Source organism: Momordica charantia (genome assembly GCF_013281855.1).
Source record: "Momordica charantia cultivar OHB3-1 chromosome 9 unlocalized genomic scaffold, Mcharantia_2.0 BLBB01000009.1, whole genome shotgun sequence".
In the NCBI taxonomy this organism is placed as follows: domain Eukaryota; kingdom Viridiplantae; phylum Streptophyta; class Magnoliopsida; order Cucurbitales; family Cucurbitaceae; genus Momordica; species Momordica charantia.
In genome coordinates this window covers 27165391-27192753 of record NW_028275167.1, presented here as the reverse complement: position 1 = coordinate 27192753, position 27363 = coordinate 27165391, and the positions used below count along the sequence as shown (strand labels likewise).

General features: G+C 34.7%; 2 protein-coding genes across 7 annotated transcripts; one reads left to right on the top strand and one right to left on the bottom strand.

The window, feature by feature from the left end:
* Positions 1–1411: 1411 nt before the first annotated feature.
* Positions 1412–21634, bottom strand: LOC111010053 (plant/protein (DUF810)). 6 transcript variants are annotated; one of them, XM_088117326.1, is made up of 28 exons: positions 21476–21634; positions 21230–21391; positions 20918–21009; positions 20632–20807; positions 20487–20551; positions 19976–20321; positions 19604–19670; positions 18958–19114; positions 17900–18067; positions 17664–17774; positions 16282–16491; positions 15730–15831; positions 15132–15362; positions 14483–14557; positions 13927–14007; positions 12556–12738; positions 12284–12439; positions 10480–10572; positions 9490–9561; positions 7847–7964; positions 7077–7255; positions 5424–5490; positions 3709–3816; positions 3524–3630; positions 3214–3291; positions 2927–3022; positions 2686–2781; positions 1412–1736 (listed from the first exon to the last, which is right to left on the bottom strand). In XM_088117326.1, exons 3-28 carry the CDS (start codon positions 20923–20925, stop codon positions 1566–1568), a joined length of 3321 nt encoding a protein of 1106 aa, XP_087973452.1. In that variant the 5' UTR covers positions 20926–21009; positions 21230–21391; positions 21476–21634; the 3' UTR covers positions 1412–1565. The 6 variants fall into 6 exon arrangements, with proteins under 6 accessions (XP_087973452.1, XP_087973455.1, XP_087973454.1 ...); XM_088117329.1 differs by having other exon boundaries at positions 3709–3804; XM_088117328.1 differs by having other exon boundaries at positions 21230–21326; positions 21476–21631.
* Positions 21635–22773: 1139 nt separating this feature from the next.
* On the top strand, positions 22774–26786 carry PRMT3 (protein arginine methyltransferase 3). The gene is made up of 7 exons (XM_022283549.2): positions 22774–23199; positions 23678–24226; positions 24341–24438; positions 24646–24724; positions 24815–25075; positions 25170–25337; positions 26059–26786. The coding sequence occupies exons 1-7, from the start codon at positions 22882–22884 to the stop codon at positions 26515–26517; spliced, it is 1932 nt and encodes a 643-aa protein (XP_022139241.1). The 5' UTR covers positions 22774–22881; the 3' UTR covers positions 26518–26786.
* The last annotated feature ends 577 nt before the right edge of the window (positions 26787–27363 follow it).

Here is a 27363-nt window from a genome sequence, read left to right as displayed (position 1 = left end):
TTATTGCAACCATTTTATGAATTTTGCAACTAATTTCTCATTAGAAATGGGTATCATGCCAACCTAAACTAAGATATTCAATTTTTGTTCGAAGTTTTTATTATATCATAAAAAGTTAACGATATATGAAAAAAATATCAACAAAATATAATACATTTTAATCTTATTTAAAAATAGTGAAATGTTTATTTATTAGTTCAAATATTTTTTTTTGAATTTTTATAATTTGCAAAAAATATCTATCGATATTTTTATAATTATTTCCATTAACATTTCCATAAAATTGAGAAGCCAACTTTTCTATCATTATCGAAATTTAAAACTGTTATGAGGTAAAATGGCAACAAGGTAGGATGGACCGACCCATGGGAAGTGGGCCGAACCAAACAGAGCTCGGTCCCGACCCCTGCTCGGTACCGAGCCAGACTCGGCCCAAAGCCAAGTCTCTTCCTTCGTTTTCCTGTGATTGTTCCAAAACCTAGGATCGACACATCTCGGCCCGTAAACCCGCAAATATCCAAACCTGATTATAAATAGGGAGGGGTCACCCTCGAAGGTAAGCAAAAACCACACTTTCAAGTGCCTTACTTGTTTAGTGAATTCTCCTGTAGCTAACTTAGGCATTGGAGCCAGTGTAACGGAAGTCACACCGGGTTAGGTTTATTTAGTTTTGCAGGTATCCGATCTCGAAATATTCGAGTAAACTTTGCCTTGAAGACATGTAACTATTTGAACTTTTGGAGTTAATGTTTAGTTGGTGTCACGTTAACTCAAATAGTAAAACACATCAATAGCAAAACCATAATCTCATATCCCATGAAAGGGCTCGACTTAAACACCATTAACAATTCATCCAAATGCTTACAGGTTTCAAACACAACTACCATACTTTCTTCTACTATTGATCATCTAGCTCGATATCAATCCTATAAACAACACTCGTTCTTAATTAGTTATCGATAGCACGGTCAATTGAGGACATATGAATGAAACCTTAATTAATCAATTAGCCAAAAAAAAAAAATACATGTAGATATTTATGACGGAGGGGTTAATTGAAACAAATTAGTTTAAGTTACGTCAGGTGAAAAATTAGCATAAAATTCAGATATTACAGACATTACAACTAAAATAAACCTAGCTTTTCTCTGGTGCAATTTTAGGACTTTCCTCTGAAACATATAGAGAGATAGAAATGTCGACTTCTTTATGGAGCCTTAAAGATAGATTCTTTTTGTAATTACAGCTTTTCGCCAATCCTTCAAAATTGGAAGACGATAATGTTCTAGTTTTTTGGTCGACCCTTAGGCTGGTTCGTTTTGTTCTTGTGTCAATATTTTTCTCCCGCATCCAAACAAAAAAAGAAAAAAGAAAAACTCAACGTTATGTCAATGACAATATCAAACTAGTCTTGAAACAAAATAGGTACAAAAAATATATATATAAGCAACAATCTCTACTATCACAACACAAATATTATCAAAGAAACAAAGAAAAGAGAGACAAGTCAGTGCAATATTCATACAAAACTTGGTGTCAATGAGCAGTGTAAGATGAGGTATAATTTACACTGAGGACGTGGGAATTTTGTAGTGTTTCTTGAGAAATTGGGAGGCTTCTGAATCACCCCTATGACAAAGAATTCTCAACAAAGTTTTGGAATCTCCTCCTGGTTTGTGTCTGCTACTCTGAATCTGTCCACTAGCACATCTCAAGTCCTCAATCAATTCTCTGGTCTGAAAAACAAAACCACAGAGAGAGAGGAAAAAAACTCAATTTCATTACGTTTACGCAGAGTTCAGAATGGCATATATATGGTAAACATAGCAAAGAAAAAAAGAAAGTTGTTGTTCAATGGAACAAAACAAAGAACTCTTTAAATCATAACCAATAGTCTCTCGAACTTGAAGAAGTAAGAGTTACATCAGCAAATTATTCCTCTTGATTCCGCGGGTGTGCGGTGTGTTTAACAATTCATATGGCTGGGTCATATTAAAAATTGACGTGATTTAAGACCCGTTTGGTAACATTCTCGTTTCTTATTTCTCTTTCTTTTTTTTTTTTTTAATAAAGAAGAATAAAATGACATATCTAATTTTTTAATAAACAAGAAACTGGAACGTTACAAACAGGCTCTTTGTTTCTTATTTCTCATTTCCAATTTTTTGGAAACATAAGTGTCTGCCAATGGTTCATGAATCTTGTTTCTTATTTTTAAGAAATGTTTCTAAAATTGTATAAAAATTTCGGAAATAACAAAATCAAGTATCTTGTTTCTAGTTCAAGTTTTTTCTAAAACATAAATAAAAGTATTATATTTTATCATGACTTATAAATACAAATAATAAATATAATATAAAAAATTTGAATACTTAGTTTTAAAAATTAAATTTCATATAAAATATTAAATCTTTTAGTTTAAAATTTTAGACGTGGAGAAAAAAAAAATGGTTATCAAACATGTTTTTGTTTATTTTTTCAACAAAAAAAGAAAGAACAAGAAACAAGAAATAATTACCAATGCAGTTATATTTTAATTGATTAAAAAAGAGGAAATGAGAAACAAGAAACAAGAAATAATAACGTTACTAAACAGGTCTGGGAGGCCATTTTTTCACTATCAATCCAGTTCCTCAATGAAGCAAGAAGGTTTTTTTAATCGAAAAAAAAATTAAAAAAACTAACCTCATAACCATGCAACTTTATTACATCCCGTACATATGCTACCAGATTTTCGACCACCCCTCGTGGAAGCCCATCTCCTCCAGAAATGAAAAATTCCTAGCGATTGATAAGAAACTAAATCAATCTTCACGTATAACACTTATTACATTCAAGGAAACAAGGAAACTCAAACATTTTAAAGTTCCAAGAACCCCAAAATGAACATTTATAAGCCCTGAAATGAAGAAAGAATCACAACTACCTTTAAGACCTCTAAATCTTCTTCTAATAGCTTTGCATCACTGGTACTAAAAACTCGTGATGGCCCTCCATCTAGGATCACTCGAAGAAGGCCATCCTGAAAAGTTAAACCCATAGTTAAAAGCAAGAAAATAAATGGTAATTCGAATTGGATAGAGTGGCAAAGAATCGAAGTCGAGAGAGACAGAGTCAGGAAAATGGCAATAGCTGGCCTTGAATCTTTGATTTATCCTTCAAACAACAAAATGAAAATATATGTTTCCATATAACAAGGGAGAAGAGATTGACCAGTGATGCTTGAAGTAGGCTGGTTACAATGCGATCCCTGAGTGGCTCAACAATAATATCGCAGAGTTTACTAAGTTCCTGCACAATTGATCACTAATGTGAAAACTAAGAATCTAAGGTACCAATCACATTTCCATTATCGACATCTAAATGGGGAAAAACTCATAATTTATCAAAACTGAGGACTTTTTTCAGAATTCAAATTAAATGATACATTGGTGACAAAATTCTTGAAGATTGTATGAACAAATATTTCACCTCACACTGACAAAACTATCATTATACATGAAGACAGTAAGGAGACTCCTACCGTGTCGAGGGGTTCAATTAGAGCTTCCAACCTAGAATGAGAAACACTAGGTTTATAGAGGCCATCAATGAATGGTTCCCTCAAATCCCAGAAGACAATTTTTGTTCCTGAAAATAGCGATTTTGAGTTTTCCAGAGATAAAAGTTCCATGAAAATTGACAATGATGAAATCCTACAGATCTTACCAGTAAACTCACAAAGGCGATCTGTAGCAATATTTATATCCTTCCGGCTTCCATCAAAGGATTCCTTTTTCTTGGTGCCATTTCTCGATACTTCATCTATAGATTTATCTACCCAGAAAATAAAAATCAATATTCACGAATTATTATTGTATGATAAAGTAGGTTTGTTATTGTACAATGTGGTTCTGTAAAAGATAAAATTTGGAAGTTTATAAACATTATGAGATTTATAAGTGACTCTGTTATTGATGAAATACACAACATAGCTAGAATGCTTTTTTTTTTTTCTTTTGATAACTGGGAGTTTAAGTTTTGCTCCCCTATACCAGGGATACCTTCACCCGCCTCAAGGCCCAGACCCGAGAAGCATCAAAGATGTTTGGTATTAAGCTCACCAGAAGATTTGAACTTGAGACCTCTAAACCAGTATGATTAAGAGACCACAGGTCCTTGCTAACTAGGCTGTCCATTGGAGGTAGCTACAATGCTTTTATATTCCCTTATTCCAACGTTGTATGTCTATTTTTAGATGTAGGTAGTGAACCAAGCAAGTGGATTCCGATGTTGTTGAACAGGGCTCAAACAATTCGTACTTTTCATTCTTTTTCATCATAAAAATTTCCTTTGGGTAATGGTTTAAAAAAACAATTTTGATAAGACGTTGAGCACAGTGGTCTGTATATTACTTCTATTCTTCACTAATCTCAACAACCTTTTCCTCATTCATGAATTTGTTTCGTTCTTTAGGAAATTAAACTACAGAGATAAAAAGAGTTTGATTCTGGACATCTGTAGCAAATCATATCAGATTTATTTGGATAAGAAACAATTAAGTTTCTATAGCAAGAGTTTTCTTTATAATTATTAATTTTTTTTTATAATTGTATTTTTTTTTAAATTTTTTAACAAGAAACAACAAGATGAACAGATATTAAAAGCTCAAGGATATGGAGTGAAAAGAACAAAACACCCAGCCAAACTAAAAATACAAAGCCAAAGTAACTAAAATAGCAGGAGTTATTATATCAATATGTAGCAACTCTTCCAAGCCTATCGTTACATGCTATTACAAAGTTGAGTATAAGGGGCTTCCTTCAGAGCTTCATGTTTTCCGATGACTATAGGCTCTTTTGAGGGTTAATTCATGTGACATTAAAATTGAATAGGAAACGAGCCTCATTTTTTTTTCTCACAAAGGATGCATTTTACATATAGGGATTATGGAATCCATTCATTGTTTATTTTTGCATTGTCCATATTTTTAATTATCTTGGTTCAAAATTTTCAATAATTTTGGATGAGTTTTCTGTTTGCAGAACATCTACTAGCCAGTTTAGAAATTATTTGGTTGTAAATTACCAAAAGGACCTGCAATTTGAAATACTGCAGTTGCAGCTTCGTTTTAATTGCTCAGTGGAAGATACGTAAAGAATTTATAAGACAAAGACGAAGGTCTTAATTGTCCATGCAAAAGAGTAGAATTTCTGCCCTTTTGGGCTTGCAATTCAAAATATTTATCAATATATTGCATGAGTAAATTTTTTCAATTCGTTTTACTTGGTTGCAGGATTCCTCATCCTCCTATAACTAAATCATTTTTTATTAATAGTGTTTCTGCCATCCTAAAGGGAAAAAATCACCACGCATTTAGCAAAACGGAGTTAAACAAATATATAAATTGAAAAAAATAAGAGCTTAAAGGTATATGCACGTACGATTTATTTTGCTTGTCCAACGGTCCCAGATGCTATCCTCCAACTTGTTCAGCTGGCTAATTGCATACTGTGAATAGCAACAACAAAATTATGATTATAACTTCATGAATTGGAAATGAAGGATCAGTGACGTAGAGCCTACGGCTAATTGTTTCTATAGCTTAACCACAACAAAATATAACCATTTTGAATAGTGGATGGTATTACTAGTTTTTTCTTTGACAAAATCAAAGAGAACCCAAGAAGTAAAAGAATCAAGATTGAAAACTGACATCATTTGCTTTCTATTACTTCTGGAGGGGTTCTTCCCTCCAATAAAAGATTATTGGTATAAATATTTAGACCTAATTAGTATTTTCCTTAAATGGTTGACATGGTCTCTGCTAGCAAATTAATATTTTAAGCATGTACAGAGTGAATACAAATTATTAATCACTCTGTTCTTCAATTTTCACATTGTATCAGATCTTTCTGATCCATAAATCTCAACCCCAACCGTAACCCTAACCCTAACTCAAGAAGCTGCTGCCTCCTCCATTTTTCCCCCTCCAGAAACCTAATATGACATGTTTGAAAGTAGAGAGATTAATAGACTGACGAGAACATCCTAATAGAGCCACAGAATCATAGAATCTTCTCATTAGAAATCAGTTCACAAGAGTTTAGAGACTTTGGGTTTGAGAGCCGCTATGCTAAGTCCACTTTTTGAGGATACCTATGTGGTGGAAGAGAAAGACAACAAAGGTTCTCAGGGAATCCTGCAGAAGTTATTAAAACTCAAGCCGATTAGAAATTAGTATCTCGGGTAAAACTAACTAGACCCAGTAAAACACCATGAAAGAGAATATCAATAAAGCACGAAATTAAATGGTTGTGACCATGTTAAAGTAACTAACCACGTGACAAACTTGGAAGGCTAGGAAGGTTAGAAGCCAGACTTAAAGTTTATTTAAACAAAGAAAAAAGATCTGTTGAAGATAGTGGGCCGCCACCCTCCTTGGATTTCACTCCTCTGCCTGATCCTTCTATTGAAGCCCAACACACTTTCCAACCCATTCTAAACCTCTACGTAGAGCTGGAGCTCAAGCTCACAGTTCAATAAATCTATTTTCCTGCACTAGCAAACCAACGATCACCTTCCACCTTGATGAAGGCAAGACCTTCTTCTCTACTTCTGAAGCTAGGACTAGCCCAAGACTGTTTCTCTCCTTCGATAAACCAATGGGCTGATCAACCAATTGACCTGAATTCACCCGAGGGATTCTCCTTCAACCATTCTGGATGAATGGTCTCCCCTCTCTCTTCCTTGACCCCCTAGCGCTTAAAGGAATTCACCCTTTCCATGATGATCATCTTAAGTTAACAAGATGCACAAGGGAGCTCAGAAATATTACAGATTAATGCAGGTTGAAAAATAAAATAAAATTGAATCCCATTAGATAAACTAAAACAACAGAACCACATGAGAAAAGTTTTACTCGGTGAACTTAAGCCTGGGAGTCAAAATAAGTTGTGATCATCTTAAGTTATTACCATTAAAGAATCATTGCAAAAACATACAGAACAAAAACTGAAACCAGTCTACGGGAAAATTAACTAGATATTAATTATCCAAAAGCAATGTCGACACTATATATAACAACTGAAACTCACATATAATGTATTCAACTGAACGCAAAGTGTTGGTGTAGTCAACACGTTAATTTCAGTAGATCTCCTTTCATCAGACATCTTGGAGTCAAATATTTCCTTCTTCACAAAAGCTTTTATTCCAGCTTCCTTCTTGTATCTTGTGAGAATTGGAAGAGGCGGAATGAGGTCCTCCTTGTTTGCTGAACGACATAATTAGATAGGCCCTAAGTTACTTATAATTTTAGAGCAAAAACCATGAAAAGAAAAAGAAGCGCAAAACTCAAATATAATAATATGATGAGTATAGTGAAGGAAGAGGGAAAACATGCACATGTATGAGAGAGATATTTGGAAACTTCCCCATAAAAATTTCAATGTAGGAAAAAAAGATGAATGGAGGAGAGAGAAAAAAAACATCAATAAAATAGTTAAACTAATAATAACAGTTGCATCGTCAATGATGACGACGAGGATGAGGTATGGTCCTTCCGTAAGCAGCAGTCTTCACTATTTTATGGAATTTATGGCTTGAAAGAAATAGGAAATATTTAGAGATGCTGAGGTCTTCAGGGAGGGCTACCTTAGCGGTCTCATTAATTTACCCATTATTTTTTATTCTAAAAAATTAGAGCAACTTCTGGTAATCTCTTCTTTTTCTCTCTCTCTCTCTCCTAGGCCCCTTTTTGTCTTTCATTCACCCTTAATAAAAGCAGGTCTCTTATCAAAGAAGAAAAAAATGGAATAAAAACTTGAATGAGTAATTAAATCAAAAGTGTGAATGCAACACATACCCAACTTCTCAATGACATGACTGGCGTACACCTGAAATGCATTGTCAATACCACGAAGCAAGCAATTAAGTTCAGTCAGCCTCATTGGGACTTGAAGAGCAAAAAATTGATCCACAGTCTGCATAAAATGGCCAAATATCCTTATAAGAAAAGCAAGTTTGATGGGCACGTACATACATATGTGCACGCGCACACATATTTAAAAGCATCGCAACAACTATTCAAGACATTAGCAGATAATTTCTAAAAGATTAAGATATAATGCAACCAAAAACAGCAAAAAGATTAATCATCTCAGAACTTTCGTTCCAAGAAGCTTGTTTGTCTTCAGAATACATTGTTTATTTCGATGAAAGCTCCACAAGAGTGCTTTGACCTCCTTAATCCAAAATAATAGAACTTAACTTTTCAACCCAGGATCACATAACAGAGCAGTAAAATTGATTCTAGCTCTTTAAATGGACAAAACCATAAATACCCAAAACCTTTGAGGGCTAAAATCCCAGTGGTCCGTAAAAAAACATTGCCAATTACACATAAGCCATAGACCAAAAAAACAAAGACATCAACAACACTCTCCTCTTCAACATCTTCAATCTGACAGACCCCAAATTACCGGTCTATTCACATAAGAAATTAGGAAGGAAATGGACATGTAATATGTAAGGGGCGTGTGCTCAGCTGATCTTGTGGGCCCAAGGGAATATTGTTAGTTGGAGGGAAGGGAGTGAAGTGAGCTTCTGGGGAGGTTTTAATACTGTTTTCGTGGATAGGAAGGCAGGCTTTTAGTATCTTTTCTTTAAGGCTCGTATTTTGAGTGTTTGAGGAAGAGTGGGGAGCTCTCAAATCTTCGTGGTTTGGCACTGTATTCATAAAAAAAGTCGGGTCTTTCAACAATCATGACTTCAACTGGACTATTAAAAAAAAAACTATACTTACTATCTCAAGATATGAAAGTTATACAACCATGTGAAATTTTTTATGACACTTGTGGAATCATAAAAAAACCAACCAATTATTTCTTCAATCTTTAATTGTTCATTAGCATTACCCAATGCCACAGCCAAAATATGCCAGCAATAATAATGGGCATTATTTTCCAACAACGTCACAGTTACACATACTTATTTGTGATATCTACTCACCAGGAGGCTAATCTAGATCGATCCAATTGCCAGACCTTTTTGAGCTATCTGAAAATTAGGTTTTCCATTTTATAATTCATGCAACCTGTAGCCCATACAGAGATCTCCATATAGTAGGAGTTAATCTATGAGAGCATGGATAAAGCTGATTTATAGATTAAAGTATAATAGGTTTCAGACAACCAAACAAACTTCTTTCTGAACTACGTATTTTTTAATGATAGTGGTCTATCTGTAGATCTACTAAAGTAAATAAAAATTTAAGACAAAGTCACACCCCCGATCTAAAGGATTTTAACCGTCAATCTCATTGTGTGCCTTTGTTTATACAACGCCTGCAGATTTTAGCAAGCACAGTGATATAGGCCAGTGTTCACGCCCTCAGAAAGAATCACAAGAATGTAATAACCATCAGCAGTGTAATGTAAATTAGCTTCAAGTGAACATTCAGAACCAGGAAAAAATGTCATGAAGAACATAAAAGAATAACAACCATACCTCCTCAACCATCCTATAAACTTCAACAATTGAATTTCCGTGACGCTGCTGAGGTGATATTGGAATCCATCGCTGTTGGAAAAGGATATAGAATATCGATATACAGCTTGCAATTAATGCATTAAAGAGTTCAATAGAAGCAGGGATTACAAGAAAAAAGCAAGCTGTTTGGAAAGAAAATAAAATAAACTTATCAAAATCACGTATTTGACATGAGACATCTTTAAGTTTTTCACCCTTATTCTTCTATATATTTTAAGCTGAAGTGGCAACAATTTATTCGTTTTATAAGTCAAAATATGCTTACGTGGAAAATTTAGTAATTAAACCTAAATTTATTGATTTATTAAAAATAAAAAATTTTAAAGAAATGAACATCAAGCACTAACATCAAAAAAAATTTCCAACAAAGAAATCACACCTTTAGGCCCTCATTCTATCAAACATCAAAAAACCCACAATTTTCAGTAGAAAGAAAAACCCTCACCCCCGCCCTTTTCTTCCTCCTATAGGTCCTATTCATCTTCTCCAGAAAAATCTGAGAAGTCTCGAAAAAAGCATTTTAATGGAAGATTCTCAATTTTGTTTTCAAAGTTTTTTTTTTCTTTTATATAAAAGACAATAGTTTCATACAGCAGATCAGAAGTAAGCCAAAGAGACATAACTGAGTGGATTCTTTTTATTTTACCATGCCTGTAGACCATATGTCACTTGGACCAACCTCTACGTCAAAACTCGCGACCAAGAAAGTAACTGAGACTAAGTAAGAATGGTCTAGCAGTTATTTACAAAACAGTCTTCAAATACTAGTCTTAGTTGTGATGCTTTCCAAATGCAATGCAAAACTATAATTGAATATTAATGCAACTGCCCACTTCTTGTTATATTTATCTGAGCAACATAATTCCAACTCCAAAGTTCTGGATGAATGGTAGAAGAAGAACGATACAGATTAGTAGGAAGTTTACTGAAAAAAAGTTATGTACTTGCCTCTTGTTGAATAGCTCTTTCCACCCATCCCATGATCCGTCCAAGCTGTGAGTTGACCCATCGCAGCACCAAGGTTCCAGATATAGATTCAATCTAAAAAAATTGGGAAAGGTTGATATGGTGAGAACACAATAAAGATATCCATGTGCGGAACCAAGTTCAGGAAGGCAATAGCAATTTTAAGATTTTATATCCAAAAGAAATTAATTTAAAAATTTTCTAACAAAAGAATTGATTGCAAAATTTGCTAACCAATTCATCTTCTTTATTTATTAGAATTGAATTTATTAAAGTTTTTCTTCCTAAAAATTTTTTACTCAAGACAAATAGGAGGAATTTTAGGATGAGGAAATGTCTTGGGAGAGATTTGGTCTTCGCCTAGGTTCAACAGCTCCCCTTAGGGGACGGTAACCAAAGTATTCTATAATTATCTTTTGTTTCGTGAGAGCTGAAATAAATTGAAAATTTTCTTCTCCATCTCCTATCAAATTATCTTTTTTTTTCTTATTTTGAACTTTTTTTTTATACCTGTGAGTATTTGAGTCAACCTACACGCACCTCGACTAAACAATCATTAAGTCCAAAGGTTACCAAGAAAACTCGTAGGATATTAAATCCTAGGTAGGTGACTACCATAGTTTGAACTTATTTCTACTAAATTCTTTAGAATTTACCTTGGACCCTTTGGACCACTAGGCGAACCCATGATGGTTACAAACTTTTTTTCCTTTTTTTTTTTGTCTCGACTCCTTTTGTTTTTTTGGGCTGATATTTTGCATTGCTCGATTGTATATCTTTTCATTCTCTATGAAAGTATAAATTTATCTTTGTTTCTGCATTTGGTGCATGTAACCGGAGCGTAGGAAAGAAAGATAAGTCAAGGTTCTACAGCCTGCTAAATATGGGGTCCTCAACAATACATCAGGAGCATATCTTTCTTATTTTCATTATTTCTTTTCTAAGATAAGAGGAATATATTCACAGAAAAGGCCTAAAGTAGGAAGGGACCACCTCGCCAAGAGGGAAGGATCAAGCCCTCAAATCGAGATTAATAGTGAAAATAATGTAGTTACAAAATAACTTGTGTCGGAGTTCCAATGTGAGGCTATTAACTGTACAAGATCACGAAAAGGCTCTTATGAATTTGTCTTATCTGTGAAACAATTGGAGCCGATCTTTTCTTGTTTCCTTTGGATGCTGATAGAAGTTCACCGCTAACGGTATCCCTTGAATCCTCAACTAATTATCATCTGATGGACAATTCCATAGCATGATATAATAGCAAGCCTTGTAATCCTTTCAGAAAATAAAGTGCAATTTTCCTACTTAAAAACCAATAATTCCCCATTTTATTATATTTAACAATTAACATTGCCTCAACATTAGAACATCTTTTCTTGATTTCTTGGCAAATCTTTAAATATTGTTTGTATTGTAATCTTGATGTTTAGGTTACACTCTTGTATTCAAGTACCCTAAGATGTTCATTTTACAGCCTATAGCTTTTCCTAGCTCTTTTACAGCAGCTAACTTGTTGTTACCATTGCTGTTAGTTAGTTACTAGGCTGTTACTGTAGCCTCTCTATTATAAATAGAGGCTGCTGTGATTCATTTGAGGCATTATTCAGAAAATTCAACAAAAATCCTCTCACTTGAAAACATCAATTTATATCATCTTTTCTCGAGGTAGAAATTGTTCCCGTCATAATCTCAAAAGGAATTTACCCACTTATGAAGGAAGGGAAGTGAAGATACTTTTTAAAAAAAACAAGGAGAAATTGTTAAGCAACACATGATGTCTAACCTGGTAAAGAGCAAGTTTTCTGATGTGTATCTCAGCACCCTGCTCTTCACATGCAGATGTGATAAGGGCTAATATATACTCCTCGAGGCTATTGGCTGCCGGAAATACAGATACAACATCCTCCGTCAGATGTTCAACTCCATCAAGGAAGGGTTTCTACGAGGTTTCCAATGAACTTTAGATTTCAGAAGAATACTCCACTACATCATGGACTAAAAAGACGGGAATTATGAAATTAACTTGTATTACAAAAAAAATGGCCATAGTCTTACCAGTCTGTAACCATAAAGTTTATGGAGAAGTGATGCTGAAACAATTGTTGCTTGAGCGTCCCTCTGAGATAAAATTGGTATGAAAAGAGATGAATCCCTCTTTAGAAGTTTTTTTGTTTCTTCAGCAAGCAAGGCTAGAAAATGTTCGTGATTTGTCTCAGATTTCTCCAAAGAATGCAAAATCTGCACAATAAAACAATTAGTAACATGAATAACATTTGATGCGGGGAAATGAAGTTTGTCAACTGTTTGCAGTTCCTTTGGAAGGGAGTAGAGTACAATTACAAAATAATGGATGGTTGAGCAGTTAATCTCAAATCGTTAACCAAAATCTTGCAGTTGGAAGACGTCAAGATAAGCTTTTACTAGAAGAATATCTCCGAACTTCCACTCATGTGATAAATTATATGTGGGCGGTGAAAAAAGGTGAAGTTATTTTCTTCGTTTCAAGCCCCCCAGAAGCTTAAAACCTCAGCCAAAATTCAAAAAATAAACCTGATTAATTCACTATGCTCCCAATAATGGGTAATAGATATTGATCATAACCCAGCTCGGGCTCTCAAATAAATAGTTTTTTGTAATTACTCTCTTGCGATTCTGTTGACCAACTGGGATCTTTTATGTATACCTCTTGATGAAATTCAGTTTCTTTTTAAAAATATATTTTGTGGTTTCTCTCTCCTAAAAAAGGGCTGGATCAGTATTCAGATCTTATTTCTTAGGCTTATTTACGTAAATATCTCTCTGTATAGCATTCCTTCCTTGTAATCAGCGTTTTCCCTTATAGTGTATTTCCTATACCATTAGTTATAAAATATAGCTGTCCATTCGTAGACAAATTGAGAGAGAATTATGAATTTCTACTTGATGGGGAATTCCGCATTAACTTTATCTTTTTCTTATTTTCAAACTTTTACATCAACTTTTTGCTAATGTGTTCCTTTTATCTCCCTTCCCAGAGTCCAAACTTTATTTGGTGGGAAGGACAAAAAGAAAACCCATTCCCAAACCTCACCAACTTCCCCATGGCCCATGCTAACTCCTTAAAAATTTTCATAATTCTTCTTTCTAAATTTTCAGAAGATCACTACCGCCAAATTCACCAAATGATCCTCTGAGACCTCCAGTGTTCTAACTAGAGAAGTCTCCCACCATTTTAGGTGGCACCCAAGAGAGATCGTAAACCTCAAGAAGTTTTCACCAAATTGAAGTCTAGAGGCAACGTGGCAAATTAATTCATATCATTCTAATGTTTTTTAAAAATTAGTTCGCAAGTAAGGGTTTAACAAAATTGTACCACAATCTCTGTAACTTACTTCCATCCATCAAGCATCAGCCAGAAATTAAACCACAAATAATTTAATCGCTTACTCTGGAAAACGCATTCTTAAGGGATGATAATATATAGGATTCAATCTGCTCTTTATCTGTTCTAGACATTGATTCCGCAGCCTGTAAAGAACATGATAAATAAACTTTAAATATTTCATATATGTGAAGCATAAGTAGAAGAAATAGAAAATGGAAAAATTAGTGCAATGATTGAATGTTGTTGGAAAATGCATTATTAACATCCAAAAACTTCCAAATTAAGGACCTCTTTCTTTTTTTCATGTTAGACGGTCATGCATACTTAATCTAGAAGGGTAAAAAGGGAACTGTAGGTTTAAGAGCTGGTTAAAAAAGAGATAGCACTTTAACATGTACGTGCCGTGAGTGCACGGTGTCCATCATTTTTTAGAAGTTTCTGTTGGAGAGAAGTAACATCTCAAAGACTACTATTCCTCTATGTTCAAGAGCTTACTTGTACTAGAGGATAGTTCCAAAATAAAAATAATACACTACAGTTTTCTAGCCTGTGTGAAGAGAAGAACCCATCACTGATAAAATTATTTGGAGCATTCATGTCCTAAAAAAGTTGACATACAGCTTCAGATTCTTCCAAAAGCAGCCTCCTGGCAAGCATTGCAACGGTGACAATATTCCCCATCTTTCTAGGATCCTGCAAGGTGCAAAAGAAATATTACGATACTAAATACCAATCTATAGATGCTGCACAACAGAACTTTATATTTAGAAACACTAAAAAGAATTAGGGAAGAAGGAGAGAGAGCACTTAACAATCATCTAAAAGGCATATATCAAAAGAGTTCAACCCACTATGGAAAGCAGAAAACTTACAATGATGACAGAAACGGATGAGTTAACTGGGTTAATTTTTGTGATAAGCCCTAAACGTAAAAAGATGATACAAACACAAGACGACTCTACCTAATTGTCTTCTGACAATCTATATCCCATTACCCACAAAAAGCCGGTTACTGAAATATATAAATGGAAACCAGTCATAATAGCTTTAAGTTTCCAATAATTCAAATTCAGGCATAATACTTGCAATGATTGAACAGAAAAGAGCAATTTTCAAGTCTATTTGTAAACAGAACCAATAATTTCATTCGTTAGGCACCAAAGCTAAAGCCCTTACATACTTTGTCCTAGAAAAAGTTTCCTACTTATCAAAGTTAAAACCCACTTTCCCAGTCCAAGTTTTGCAACCAGGAAATAGTTTACCGAACCTCAGAAAAGTGCAGATGGTAGTCTCCTAGCAGCCTATCAGCCCAACTCTGGATTGGAACAATAAAGGATTTTAGGAAAGAGAAATCTCGAAAACTCCCTTCCTCTTCAAGTTCTGAATGCAAACTTTTTAAGTGTAACCTCTCCTGAGGACCCCTTTGTTCCTTCAATGGTATTTTCTTCAACTGCTCAATTGCATGTTGCAGCATTCCTTGCTCAGACGTAATAACAAACTGTAATACAAGATGAAAACATGATGATCAAAATTATAACTAATAAGAATATTAAAATCAAAGAAGCTTGATCCATTATGTCAGAAAAAAGGCAACCCACTAATTTTTATTTGTCAGAAATTTAGTAGATTCAATAATTCTTTTCTCATATAGAACTTTCTTTCTTATGAAACTAAATATGTATTTCATCTCCATGATTCAACCTCGTAATGCATTCTCTGTAAAAGATAAGCACTCCATATCCTATCTTCTACTGAATTTTTTACGCTTCTAAGCTCTATTCACTATGCTTTCTGTTTTTCACGTTGTCTCATAAATCAAAAACTAATTGCTAAACTTTTCATATGATAATTTAGTGATGTCATACCTGACGAAACAGTACCCACATAAAGCAGGTGTAATGGATGGTCTCTGTGATTCCTAGAATACGCCATGTTGACTTCAAGAGTTCGAGGATTTCTTCTATCTCCTAAAAATATAGATGAATTAGGATCAACCATACAGATCAAGAAGAATGCCACGATAATGCATTTAATTTTTGTTTCAATAATAAATGTAAAGTAGAAGAAAAAGTTAGGGTAGCATCCTTTCTGTTTCAATATTTCTTTCTTTTTTTTCTTATAAAAACCGAACTTTCACAGAGGAAAATTGAAGAATACAAATGGACCTACAAAAAGGATAGCATCTCTGAGCTGCTAGGTAAAGTGGAACGAGAAGTCGTGACAGTATATTAATATAAACAGAATACTATTCAATTTCACAAAGCTGTGCTCAAAGTCCCTACCACACTGAAGCAGGAATATGGAAAAAACTTATAAAAGATGGTAAGAATTTTGGTAAATTTGAAGATTACTGGTGTCGTTGCCTTGTCATACAATCATAGCAAATGGTATTTGACAAACCAAAACAGAGCACTAACCTCAGTCAACTTTCCCTCGTCTAACATATCGAAGACACTAAGAAGAAGTTTCTCATAAAGCCTGACATTGAGATGATAACCATCAGCCCAATGACAGACTTCACCAGTTAAGTCTCCCCGAGCTGGCCTCTCAGCAAGTGAAATGGAAATCTCTCGGAGGGACCTCAAGCATTCTATTCGTTGGAGTTCTCCAGTGGAAGGTGGGAGAGACTGAAAATTAAATAAACCAAAACGTCAGCTACAATAATAAATAAAGATATATTGAAAAAAAATGCCACAGCAACAATTCTTTTCGAGAACTATACTTTCATTTTCATAAAAAGAAGTTACAAGAATATTAGGGAACGACCAACCTGATTCTCCCAAAAAAATGAAGATATCGGAAAAAACCTCATCACATAAATGAGAGGAGACCAAAAATGTATTCTACCTCAACCTACACCCACTCTATCTCACTATGTTTATTTTTAAAATATTTTTATTCCTATCCTTCCAAATCTCCCACAAATTACCAACACTGTATTCATCCATGGGAATAGAATAAAAATGTAAAACCTTTCTAGCCATTGGTTTTATAGGAATCTAATATCTAGACTCTCATCTTTTTTAAATAAACCAAAACGTCGGCTGCAAAAAATAAATAAATATATATACCCCTCCCATGGAGAATTTGGTTACAAATTTGGGGGTCTGAGACATTTTTTTTAAACTACCCATCGATTAACAATTGGAGACTCTTTTTTAAATTTCTGGCCCCTCTTTTGGGCCTCTCATTTTGTAAGGTCCTTGCTCTTGCATTCCCATTTTCTTTAATGAAAAATAGTTTTCCAATCAGGGGAAAAAGGACATCATAAAAACAAAATTACAAAATTCAATTGCAGGGCGACTGTGGAGGAAATTTTGGTGTATCCCCTTCCCGGAACAAGGGCGAAATGCCAATGAAAAAATAGTTTTCCAATCAGGGGAAAAGGGACATCATAAAAATAAAATTACAAAATTCAATTGCAGGGCGATGGTGGAGGAAGTTTTGGTGTATCCCCTTCCCAGGATAAAGGCAAAATTCTTTGGCAGTCATGTTTTTTTGCCATCTTGTAGGATATTTAGATGGAGAGAAACAATAGGTTAGATTTAATACTTCCTTGTGGGCCTCAGTTACGAGAGATTTTTGTAATTATCATTTAGGTGTTATTCTGGTGGATTGGAGCCCCTCTTTGTAGGGTTGGCTTTTTTTTGTTGCGCGAGTTTTTTTTGTAAGCTCTTGTATATTCTTTCATTTGTCTTGATTAAAACTCGGTTTTTTATTAAAAAAAAATAATAACATAAAAATTGAGTAAATAAGTAAAGTTTGATTAAAAATAAAATTTTGAGAATAACAAACACACCTCAGATTCCTCGATCTTTGACAATAGAATTCTCAACTCACTTGCCTTGCGCCCTGACTCCCCAAATCCCACAACAGGGTGATTAATAAGCCCCTCCTCCAATATGTTCAACTGTAGTACGCACACACAAAATCACACTCGGCATGAAAATTGTGCACTTAAACGTGTCCAATCAAAAGTTCATCATAAAATTTATAAATAAAGAGAGAACAAGTAAAGAGGAAGAAGAAACTTACCTGCCTTTTTTGCCAGCGTAAAAACGCTTTTCTATCAGAAAATTCTGTTTTGGAGATACAAGACAACAATTCCAGAGGAACTAACAGGGTATCCATTCTTTTTCCTACTTTGCCTGAAAGGGCATTTAGGAGGCCTTTCCGTGTTCTCACATCCATTGACTCGGATATCTGCAAATATATTAGAGTTAAACCGAGCAGCAAAAATGAACTAAGAAGCTTTCCTCCAATCAGAGAGACAAATTTATTGAAAAAATTATAAGTATGGTAGAAATAATAAGCAACAAGATGACATAACCTTCTTAAAACAAAAATAATACAAAGATACATCAGCCGACAACACAAATAAGCAAAGAAAACGAGAGTCAATACTAAAATTCCTACCCAAAAAAAACAATCATCTAGACTCCAACCCAAACATCTTGAATATCTTTTCCTCCTCGGATAAATGACAATTTATTTTTTAGAAAAGAGAAGTAAAAAAGGATAACTGATAACTTTTTTCCATTTAGAACATATCATGTTCTTAATTACAAAAAATATTTGACAAAGAACCATATCGAGCCAACAAGATATATAATGTCCCATTACTCTTCAGCCTCTCAAGACATATAAGTGAAATTCACTCTTTTATTCTCCCTAGGGGAGCGGTTATCTGATCAAATCAGTGTATATTTTCATACATCAATGAAAATTGTTTATGTTTAAAATTTAAAAAAAAAAAAAAATCAGAGAAAATTAAGCCATATCTTTCCAACCAAATCTCTCAACAAAAAAAAAAAAAAAAAAAAGATATATCAGTAAGACCACATTTCCTCAAAGGACTATAAACTCTAACTTCAAAAACCAGCTGTGCGTCCCCACATTCCATTTGAGAGTCACCGCAAACAAAAAAATTCCCTTAATTGACCGTATAGAACACGGGGTCTGTTTCATTGCTATGGATACTAAATATCCATAAATAAAATTAAGCACATTAGAATCCACAATGCAAGTAATGATCTAAAATCAAGTTTAAAAGTTGTTATCATGTCAAGATAAAAACTGAATGGCTGAACTACCTCCATCTGTACACGCATGGTCTCTAACAGCCCAACTAACCCTGGTGCACGGTGAGGTTCGGCAACAACATTTCCATTTTTACTACTACGTCCAAGCTTCCTCATCAACTTGGATCTTTTATCTTTCTTCTTCTCTGTTGATGGTACAATAAGACCCCTATTTAAATAGTGAAGACAGATTTAAGAAATTGAGAAATAAAGATAACTAGTATGAATATGAATACTAAAAGCTGGCAATAAGGTGAATAACTGATTCGTGTAACAAGAAAATGATGCAGTGAGTTTAGGCTTTCAATTAACGAGCTAAGAACAACACTTTCAATTGTATCTTTCTACATCACAAGAAGTGGAAATTCTATCTTCTTTTCATGGTACCTTGAATGATCCACCACATCTTGAACTTGAGAACGAGTTCTTTTTAATAGGAAGAACTGACATAGTGAGTTAAGGCTTATTTTTCTCACATTTTACTGCTACTAGCTGCTGATGTTGCCATATTATTTTACAATTCATTAAGTAGTTGAGTGACTTATTACTTGGTTAGTTAGGGTAAGTAAAAATTATCTCCAATGACCTTGAGAATTATTCCTGAGTAGTGTAAAAAAAAAAAAAAAAAAAAAAAACCGCACGAGATAAGAAGGTATACCCTGAGGCCCCAGCACAAGCCAAAAGAACTTCATATGCAGTTTCTCGAAGGTCGTCATCTGTGATTCCTACAACAAATCAAGAAAAAAGTTTAAAAGGCACTCCCCCATGTTCTAACTTTCATCAAGGACAAGATGGAAAATACTAAAATAGTCAAACAATTTGAAAGATATAACCTCAAAGATCCTATCCTTTGCAACCTAAGTGCAGATGGATGTGATCAATGTAGTTACATTAGATACCCTACAGAGTAAGAAAGACTTATTGGAAGAAGCAGCTAAGCGTGCTCACTGCTTTCTTCATATTGCAGCTACACACAACTCCAGCAATTTCAACACAGATGAACTCCACCAGCCAATAAATTTATTACTACCTGTTGAAAAAGAGGGCAATTTCAGAGCCAGATCAGCTGCGTCATTTGGGTTTCTTCTTGACATCCTCAGGCTATTAACCTCGAGATCTTCATCGTCCTCAAAATCTTCAATGTCATCCACAGTCAGTTCCCGAGTTTGTGAGGACTCTAAGGACTCTGATCGTGATACATTTGTCTCAATTAGCGATGGTGCGGCAATAGGTGGTGGCGTAATTACTGCAGGAGGTGTATAGACAGGAGGAGGGGGTGTGAAAGCAGGAACAGGCGGCGGTGCTCTTTTTGGAGGTGACCCGGAAGAATCTAGATCCGTAGCCAAGAAAAATTCATCGCTAGAACCTGAATTGTTCTGGAATGTCAAGATAATATATAGATTAGCAACAATTTTGACACGATCATACATTTCAAAAAAATAGGGGGGACAATTATATTCACAAAACCTACAGCATGTGAAAGAAAGAAAAAAAAACAAGACTAAGAAGAGAGGGGGGGACTGCATGTAAATCATACTTACCATCTGAGGAAACTCCGTAAGGTCATGATAATCTCTAATGGCTTCAGATAGTTCAAGCATTGCACCTATTTTGACAGATGATAGCATGAGAAATTTATTGAAACAAATGAAACTTAAAAATATAAGTATGCACACATAAAATCACCTTTTTTAGCACAATTAAGAACATAATCCACGCTAACTTGGTCTAGATCCACATCATCGAGGGTAACTGCACCTGGAGGCATTACAACTTTCTTTATCAAGCTACCAGACAGTACAAAATCAAGAAGTATTTGTCTGTCCCGCCTGAATCGTTGCAAAAGCTCGATGGCATTTTCCCTGTATGGGAGGAATAATACATTGTTCATCCAAAACAGACGAAATAGAAGTCCAAACACCAGTAACGCTCAAATGATAAGCATTCTACTAGATATTCGGGGGACACTTACTCTTCCATGGTGAAGCTAAATGATACAAGTAGTGAAATCCCACAATTTCAGACAATGTGCATCCGTTCCATCTTTGATGGCTAAAAATTATTCTGGTACCAAAGTCAGAAATTAATATACCATTATATGTTTCAGCAGCAACCAACTAAAAATCGAATTCATGAATCAGAGCATTGCAGTGCACTTTAAATATGGCAGTTTCAAGTTCAACGACTTTTCCTATGCATTCAATCTGAAGTAAAGTAGACGTTCTTGGATTTCACGTATTCTGGAAAAGAAATCAAGTTCGAAATCTCGGAAACTTAATCATACCTGAATTCCCAGAAATTAAAAAACCGGGCAGAGTCCTCCCAGCTGAAGCAAGAGCTGATTCGATGCTGACTGCTAGAAGACCATAAGCCACTGGATCCTGCAAATTGAAGTAGCTTCCGCAATTAAATACTCCGTCCAATTTACTTCGTATCGATTCTGCAGCTGGCAGAAGTAGCAACTTCAGAAGTAAATAAACTGAAAGATTCCATTGGAAGCTCGAGTAGAGAAAGAACTTCCATTGATTACCTTTGCTATGCAGCTGCCGGTTTGGACGAGCAACGAGGATGAGACCAACAGTCAATATTTGGAGTGGGAATTACGGCAAATGAATTATGGAAGCTTGAATTTAGAAATTGGCCGCTGAGCATAGAAATCGGAGATGGATCTAATCCTCTTAATTTATTATTGAAAAATATAAATACCGATCATGTTGGTCCAAAATAATTTAATTATTTTTTTCGCTTTTTAGTTGTATATATTAATATTTATTTATATTCTACAAAACTTCCAGTCCCTCACGTGCGAGATACGTACGTGTAGGCGTTTAATCTCGAACTATACTCTCAGCTACAAATATACAGATCTTAAATTTTCATTTTTTTTTTTTGTTAATACAGACATTTTATGGATTATGTAAATTCGATTGTAGTAAAAAAATATGTAAATATTAAGAATTTGTTTAATAATAATTTAACTTAATTCATTTTTTTAATACAACACCAACTGAATTATAATCTCTTTCTTCGAACACGTAGATGATAGATATTCTAAAAAGTAGTCATCAATTATCTCAAATTTTAATACTGTATATATAAATTGGATATTTACACTGCAACAAATGACATTTAAAATATCAATAAACTTTTTTTAAATTATAGATTTTAATTTACGTCCCTTATATTTTATTTGCAATGAAAAAGTATATGATAAAAAACATAATCCAATGTGATAATATATCTATAAGTGGTGATTGATGAATTTTATTACATGAAAATGAAACTTTACTATAATGATACCAAAGTCGTGTATTTTAGTTGAACTATCGTGAGACTATTATTTTTCTTTTTTTAAATTATAACGAGTGACTTTAGTTTTAACTATTGTTAGTATTTTAATTTTTCTTTTTTTATATAATACGTGGTGATGGAGGATCGAACTCATAAGCTCATGGTGGGATATATATGTCAATTATCGAAGTTATGTTTGCCTTTACACTATTTTTAATTTTTAATAAATTAAACTTTTAAACCAAAACTAAGAAGCAATATTTGAATATTTGGAATATTTTAAAAATGATATATTTATTTCTTTTTAATAAAAAAAAAGTATAATATTGTAATCGTAAGATAGAGATTTAAAATTTCAACATATAAAATAAATAAATAACATCCTAGTTTGAGCAAAATAATAATAAAATAAAATACTCCCACGTCATATAGGATATCAATAACAAAAACAACAATTAAAGACCTTGTTTATGAAACAATAATTAAAAAGCTTTAAAATTTTGAATGATAATAGTAATTAAAAAAATTATTTTTATATCGTCCTTCACTCGGAGAAAACCCTGGTTTGGTGTGTAGGGTTTAAGCATTGCCGGCGAAGCAATTGAGCACAAAATTTTGCTGCTCTGTTTCCTCTCGACATACGCCATGGATAAATTTCACAAAGAACTTGACAAAGAAACGTGTAAGGCGGAGAAATTCGTAAGAGAAGAAGAAGAAGAAGACGACGAGGAGCAAGAAGATGGAACGGACGACTGGGACGATTGGAATGCGGACGAGGAAGAAGGCGAAGGAGAATTTGACTCGAATTTTCTGTGTCTGTTCTGCAACTCCAAGTACAATGACTGCGACACGTTGTTCAACCATTGCAACTCGGTCCACCATTTCGATTTTCGCGGCATTAGGAGGGCTCTGGGTTTAGATTTTTATGGTTCGTTCAAAATTATCAACTACATACGATCTCAGGTTAGCTCAGCTAGTCTGATAACTTTTTCTTTTTTTTTTTGGCGAAATTCACGTTTGTTGGATATTCGTCGACAGAATGGTCCTAAAAAGAACGAATTTTTTAGCACTTAAAAGTGCAACCAGGAGCTGCGCGAATCAACTAGACTGGATCAATGGGGTGTCCGTGTTTTAACTTTTGGTCTCACAAAAATAGTTTTTGTAGAGCTTCTCTCCGGAACTATTTGAATCGTCAGCTTTTAACTATGATAATCATCCAATTGGGGGGTTGGCGATATTGTTTTGTGTTCACGATGAATTGGAATTGATTTGGAAATTTTAGTTTCCAAATAATATTAAGTGGATTAGCTACCGCTTAATAAGGAAAACCATTGATGTCTCGAGAGTCAAGCAGGCACGCACTTTAAGAAAAAGAATTTATTGGCTATCGAACGAGGTGTTAACTATTAACACGTTATTTATCATTTTTTATACTGATCAGGTAGCAGAAAATAGGTGTTGGAGCTGTGGTCTGTCGTGTCAATCAAACCAGGATTTACAGAACCATTTGCACAAAACAGTAAATCTCAATAGCATGAAGGCTCCGTGGGATGATGATAAATATTTAAAACCCTTCAGGGAAGACGATCCTCTCCTGTACAGTTTTGCAGAAGACGAAGAGGATGATGACATTTCACTTACCAACAATAATCTTGGGAGGAATATGGATAGTGATGGAGGTAATTGCAATGCCGATGAAATGACTGGAGAAAGTCTTCCATTTCATCATAACCAAATCGAGGAAAATGGAATAAAAGATTGTAGTTCTACTTCACATGGTTATTTGAATCCTCCAAGCAACTTAGAGGCCGTGATTCAGAGTACTGTGAAAACCACGGAGACTTTAGGATTGAATGATAAGATGCTGGAAGACGATCAATTGAAAGTATCCAGACGAAGTTTGTATTCAAAAGACATCAAGAATGTAAATGATAGCTACTTTGGTTCGTATAGCTCTTTTGGCATACACAGAGAGATGTTAAGCGACAAGGTACTATATTATTTCCCAGTCTACTTTTTAACTGAATGTCACAAATCAATTTATTACAGATGGGGAATACTTCATTTCTGAAGTAATATATTGCCAATATTACCTTTTATGCAGGTCAGAATGGAAGCTTATGGGCAAGCTATTTTGCAAAACCAATCTCTTTTCCACGAAGCAGTTGTGATGGATGTAGGCTGTGGAACAGGCATACTTAGGTGAGCTGGAAAATAATTTGGTATAATTGGCTGCAATTTGTCGTTTGGGCTTGCTGTTTCTACTCATTTTTAGCATTAGAATATTTCGTATATTAAACATTATAATGACGTGCAATAACTACAGTCAGTTCCTATACATGCATGCTTTTCAATCAAGCTTGGCTGACATTGAAAAACTATTCACTCTGTTATTCTTCCCTTCTATAGTCTCTTTGCTGCAAAAGCAGGTGCGTCAAGAGTTATTGCAGTTGAAGCAAGTGATAAGATGGCAGCAGTGGCCACCCAAGTAGTGAATCAACTTCAATATAGTCATTTAGTTTTCTTGTTTCTCTGATGGTTTGTTTCACACCACCTCCTGTACTGGAATTGGCTGCAGATTGCAAAAGAGAATGGCCTCTTGTGGAATAGGAAACAAACGGGAGATAGCAGCATGTCAAGCGGGATTGTAGAAGTGGTTCACAGTATGGTAGAAGAACTCGAAAAGAACGTAGAGATTCAGCCTCGTAGTGTTGATGTTTTATTGAGTGAATGGATGGGCTATTGCTTGCTGTACGAGTCAATGCTCAGCTCAGTTCTCCTTGCAAGGGATCGTTGGTTGAAGCCTGGAGGTGCAATCTTACCAGATACTGCGACAATTGTAAGTTTGCATTTTTTGATTCACCCTGTGAGAGGTCTGATCTTGAAATTACATTTGTTTTTTTTTTTTAATAATTTCTCTATCTACCCTTCAGCTTGTTGCAGGATTTGGAGTCGGTGGAACTAGTCTTCCATTTTGGGAAAATGTGTATGGTTTCAGCATGTCTTGTGTTGGAAAGGAACTTGTAAGGGATGCTGCCAATATTCCTATCGTTGACATTGTGGATGCTAATGATTTAGTGACCAGTGCTGCAATTCTTCATGTAAGTACTACCCAAACAACATTTTTATTCCTTGTGGGGATGTGTTGCACTCTACTACTACAGCTTTTGATGAACGCTATTCTTCTTGGTTCTCAGAATCATGAGTGTTCAATCTGCTAGGTCTGAAAGAATTATACTTGTAAAGGAACATGATTATTGGGAGAAAATACTCTAACTAGCATGTAGGAACACAATTTTCTTGAATCTCTTATCGTAGAAAGTTGGACACTACTATTTTAGTTATGCTCGCATCTCCAAGCATCCAGGGGGAGCTTTATTACTAATTTACTCCTGTACACTTTTTGTTCAATGAACTTTTTCTTTCTTTTTTAATTTTAAATAGATAAAAGTCATGCGTCATACTGGGGTTAAAAGGCTTCATATATTTGTTGTCATAGTTCATTCATTACATTTTCCTCTCTTCTACTAATGATTACCTTAGCAAGTCTTGAGCTGTTACGTCAATTACTAGACTAACGTGTATCTCATTTATCCATGGTTTTGTATCATTTTTAAGAATATGATAAATATGGTTTAGGATGCTCTGAGAGCATTCCAATTTCTAAACACTCTGATCTACGTGGACAACAAAATGGTTCGACTGATTTAACCCCTGCTGTAATACATGTGTAACTGTGAACGTTATCTTACATCCCCTTCTTTTTATGTTGCAATTTGGTTTGGGAGTTGATGAAGACATGCTGTCGCTTTTTTCATACAGACTTTTGATCTAGCAACCATGCATCTTGATGACGTAGACTTCACTGCGAATACCGAGTTGGAACCGAGTTTACATTATCCTTCAAAGAGCGGAGATGATGTTGAAGTCGAAGTATCTTGGTGTCATGGAGTTGTCTTATGGTTTGAAACTGGTTTTACAAGCAGATTCTGCAAAGAATCACCAGCGGTTCTGTCTACATCCCCATACACTCCCAAAACTCACTGGTCTCAAACCATATTAACCTTCAGAGAACCAATTGCCGTAACATCTAGAAAATCTGCCACCAACGAATCCGCACCAGTGGGTACCGATGCCTCCCCAGCTGTCAAAGTTCATTTGCGCGTTAGCATTGTCCGCGCACCTGAACATCGAAGCATTGACATTTCACTAGAAACTACTGGGATTGCTGGCGATGGCAGGAAGCGCCACTGGCCTGTACAACTTTTCTCGCTAAGATAAGAGTACCAAACCATAAATGCCAGATGCTTGGATCCTGAATCAGCAATTTCAGACTAAAAACTGGTCTGATTATTTATTATGTTTAAGGATATTGTGTCATCTCCATATCTGTTTTTTGATAGTTGCAGAAGATTCATTCATGGAGTTAACCAATTTTTTGACTCTTTATTTTTTATATGTAAGTTCAATTGTAGGCATTGAGAGGCATATGCTCGGTGTCTCTAATATCATGGTATGGTTAATTCAGGCCATTAGTTTTGTTTTGATTATTGTATTCTATTTTTCTTGTATTTCCACAGCAAAATGAGGAGTCTGTTGGATTTTGAAGAAAGCTTTTTATCTGGTGATATTTTTGGAAATTCACTCATCTACCTTTGGAATTGCATTGTATAAATGTCTTTTTTTCCTTTCCCTGTTGCCTTTTGACTTTTCAATCGTGGGGATTTCTAACCTCCAACTTTTTAGTTAATGATTTATATCTTAATTAGTTGATTTATATCTTAATTAGTTGAGTTATCTTGATAGATATTTTATTTTCTTAAATAGACTTGATAGAATTCTAGATATAAATGAACTTCGACATAAATCTAAGTTTTCGAACAGAGGGACTGAATTTGGAGACTAAAGAGAAAGATGGGTAAAAAGAAACCAAACGTCTTCCAATTTCTCTCCTTCAAAGGAAGTTGTCAAAATAGAGTAATTGACAAAGATGGAGGATTTTGAGAAAATATTTGAACCTTTTTAAATTAACACTTAAATTAAGGGTGTGTCTGGGAGTGATTTTGACACGGTAAAATCACTTTTACCATTGTCAAAATCACGTCCCGTGTCAAAATCACTTTTACC

Excerpts from the sequence above, each read along its gene's own strand:
- LOC111010053 (XM_088117326.1), bottom strand. Across the intron at positions 15,363-15,729 it reads TGTGGGTACTGTTTCGTCAG|TTTGTTATTACGTCTGAGCA; the intron begins GTATGACATCAC and ends CTTGTATTACAG. Across the intron at positions 3,292-3,523 it reads TAATTGAACCCCTCGACACG|GAACTTAGTAAACTCTGCGA; the intron begins GTAGGAGTCTCC and ends TCAATTGTGCAG.
- PRMT3 (XM_022283549.2), top strand. The coding sequence starts at position 22,882 with ATGGATAAATTTCACAAAGAACTTGACAAAGAAACGTGTAAGGCGGAG. Across the intron at positions 23,200-23,677 it reads TCAACTACATACGATCTCAG|GTAGCAGAAAATAGGTGTTG; the intron begins GTTAGCTCAGCT and ends TATACTGATCAG. Across the intron at positions 24,227-24,340 it reads GAGAGATGTTAAGCGACAAG|GTCAGAATGGAAGCTTATGG; the intron begins GTACTATATTAT and ends CCTTTTATGCAG.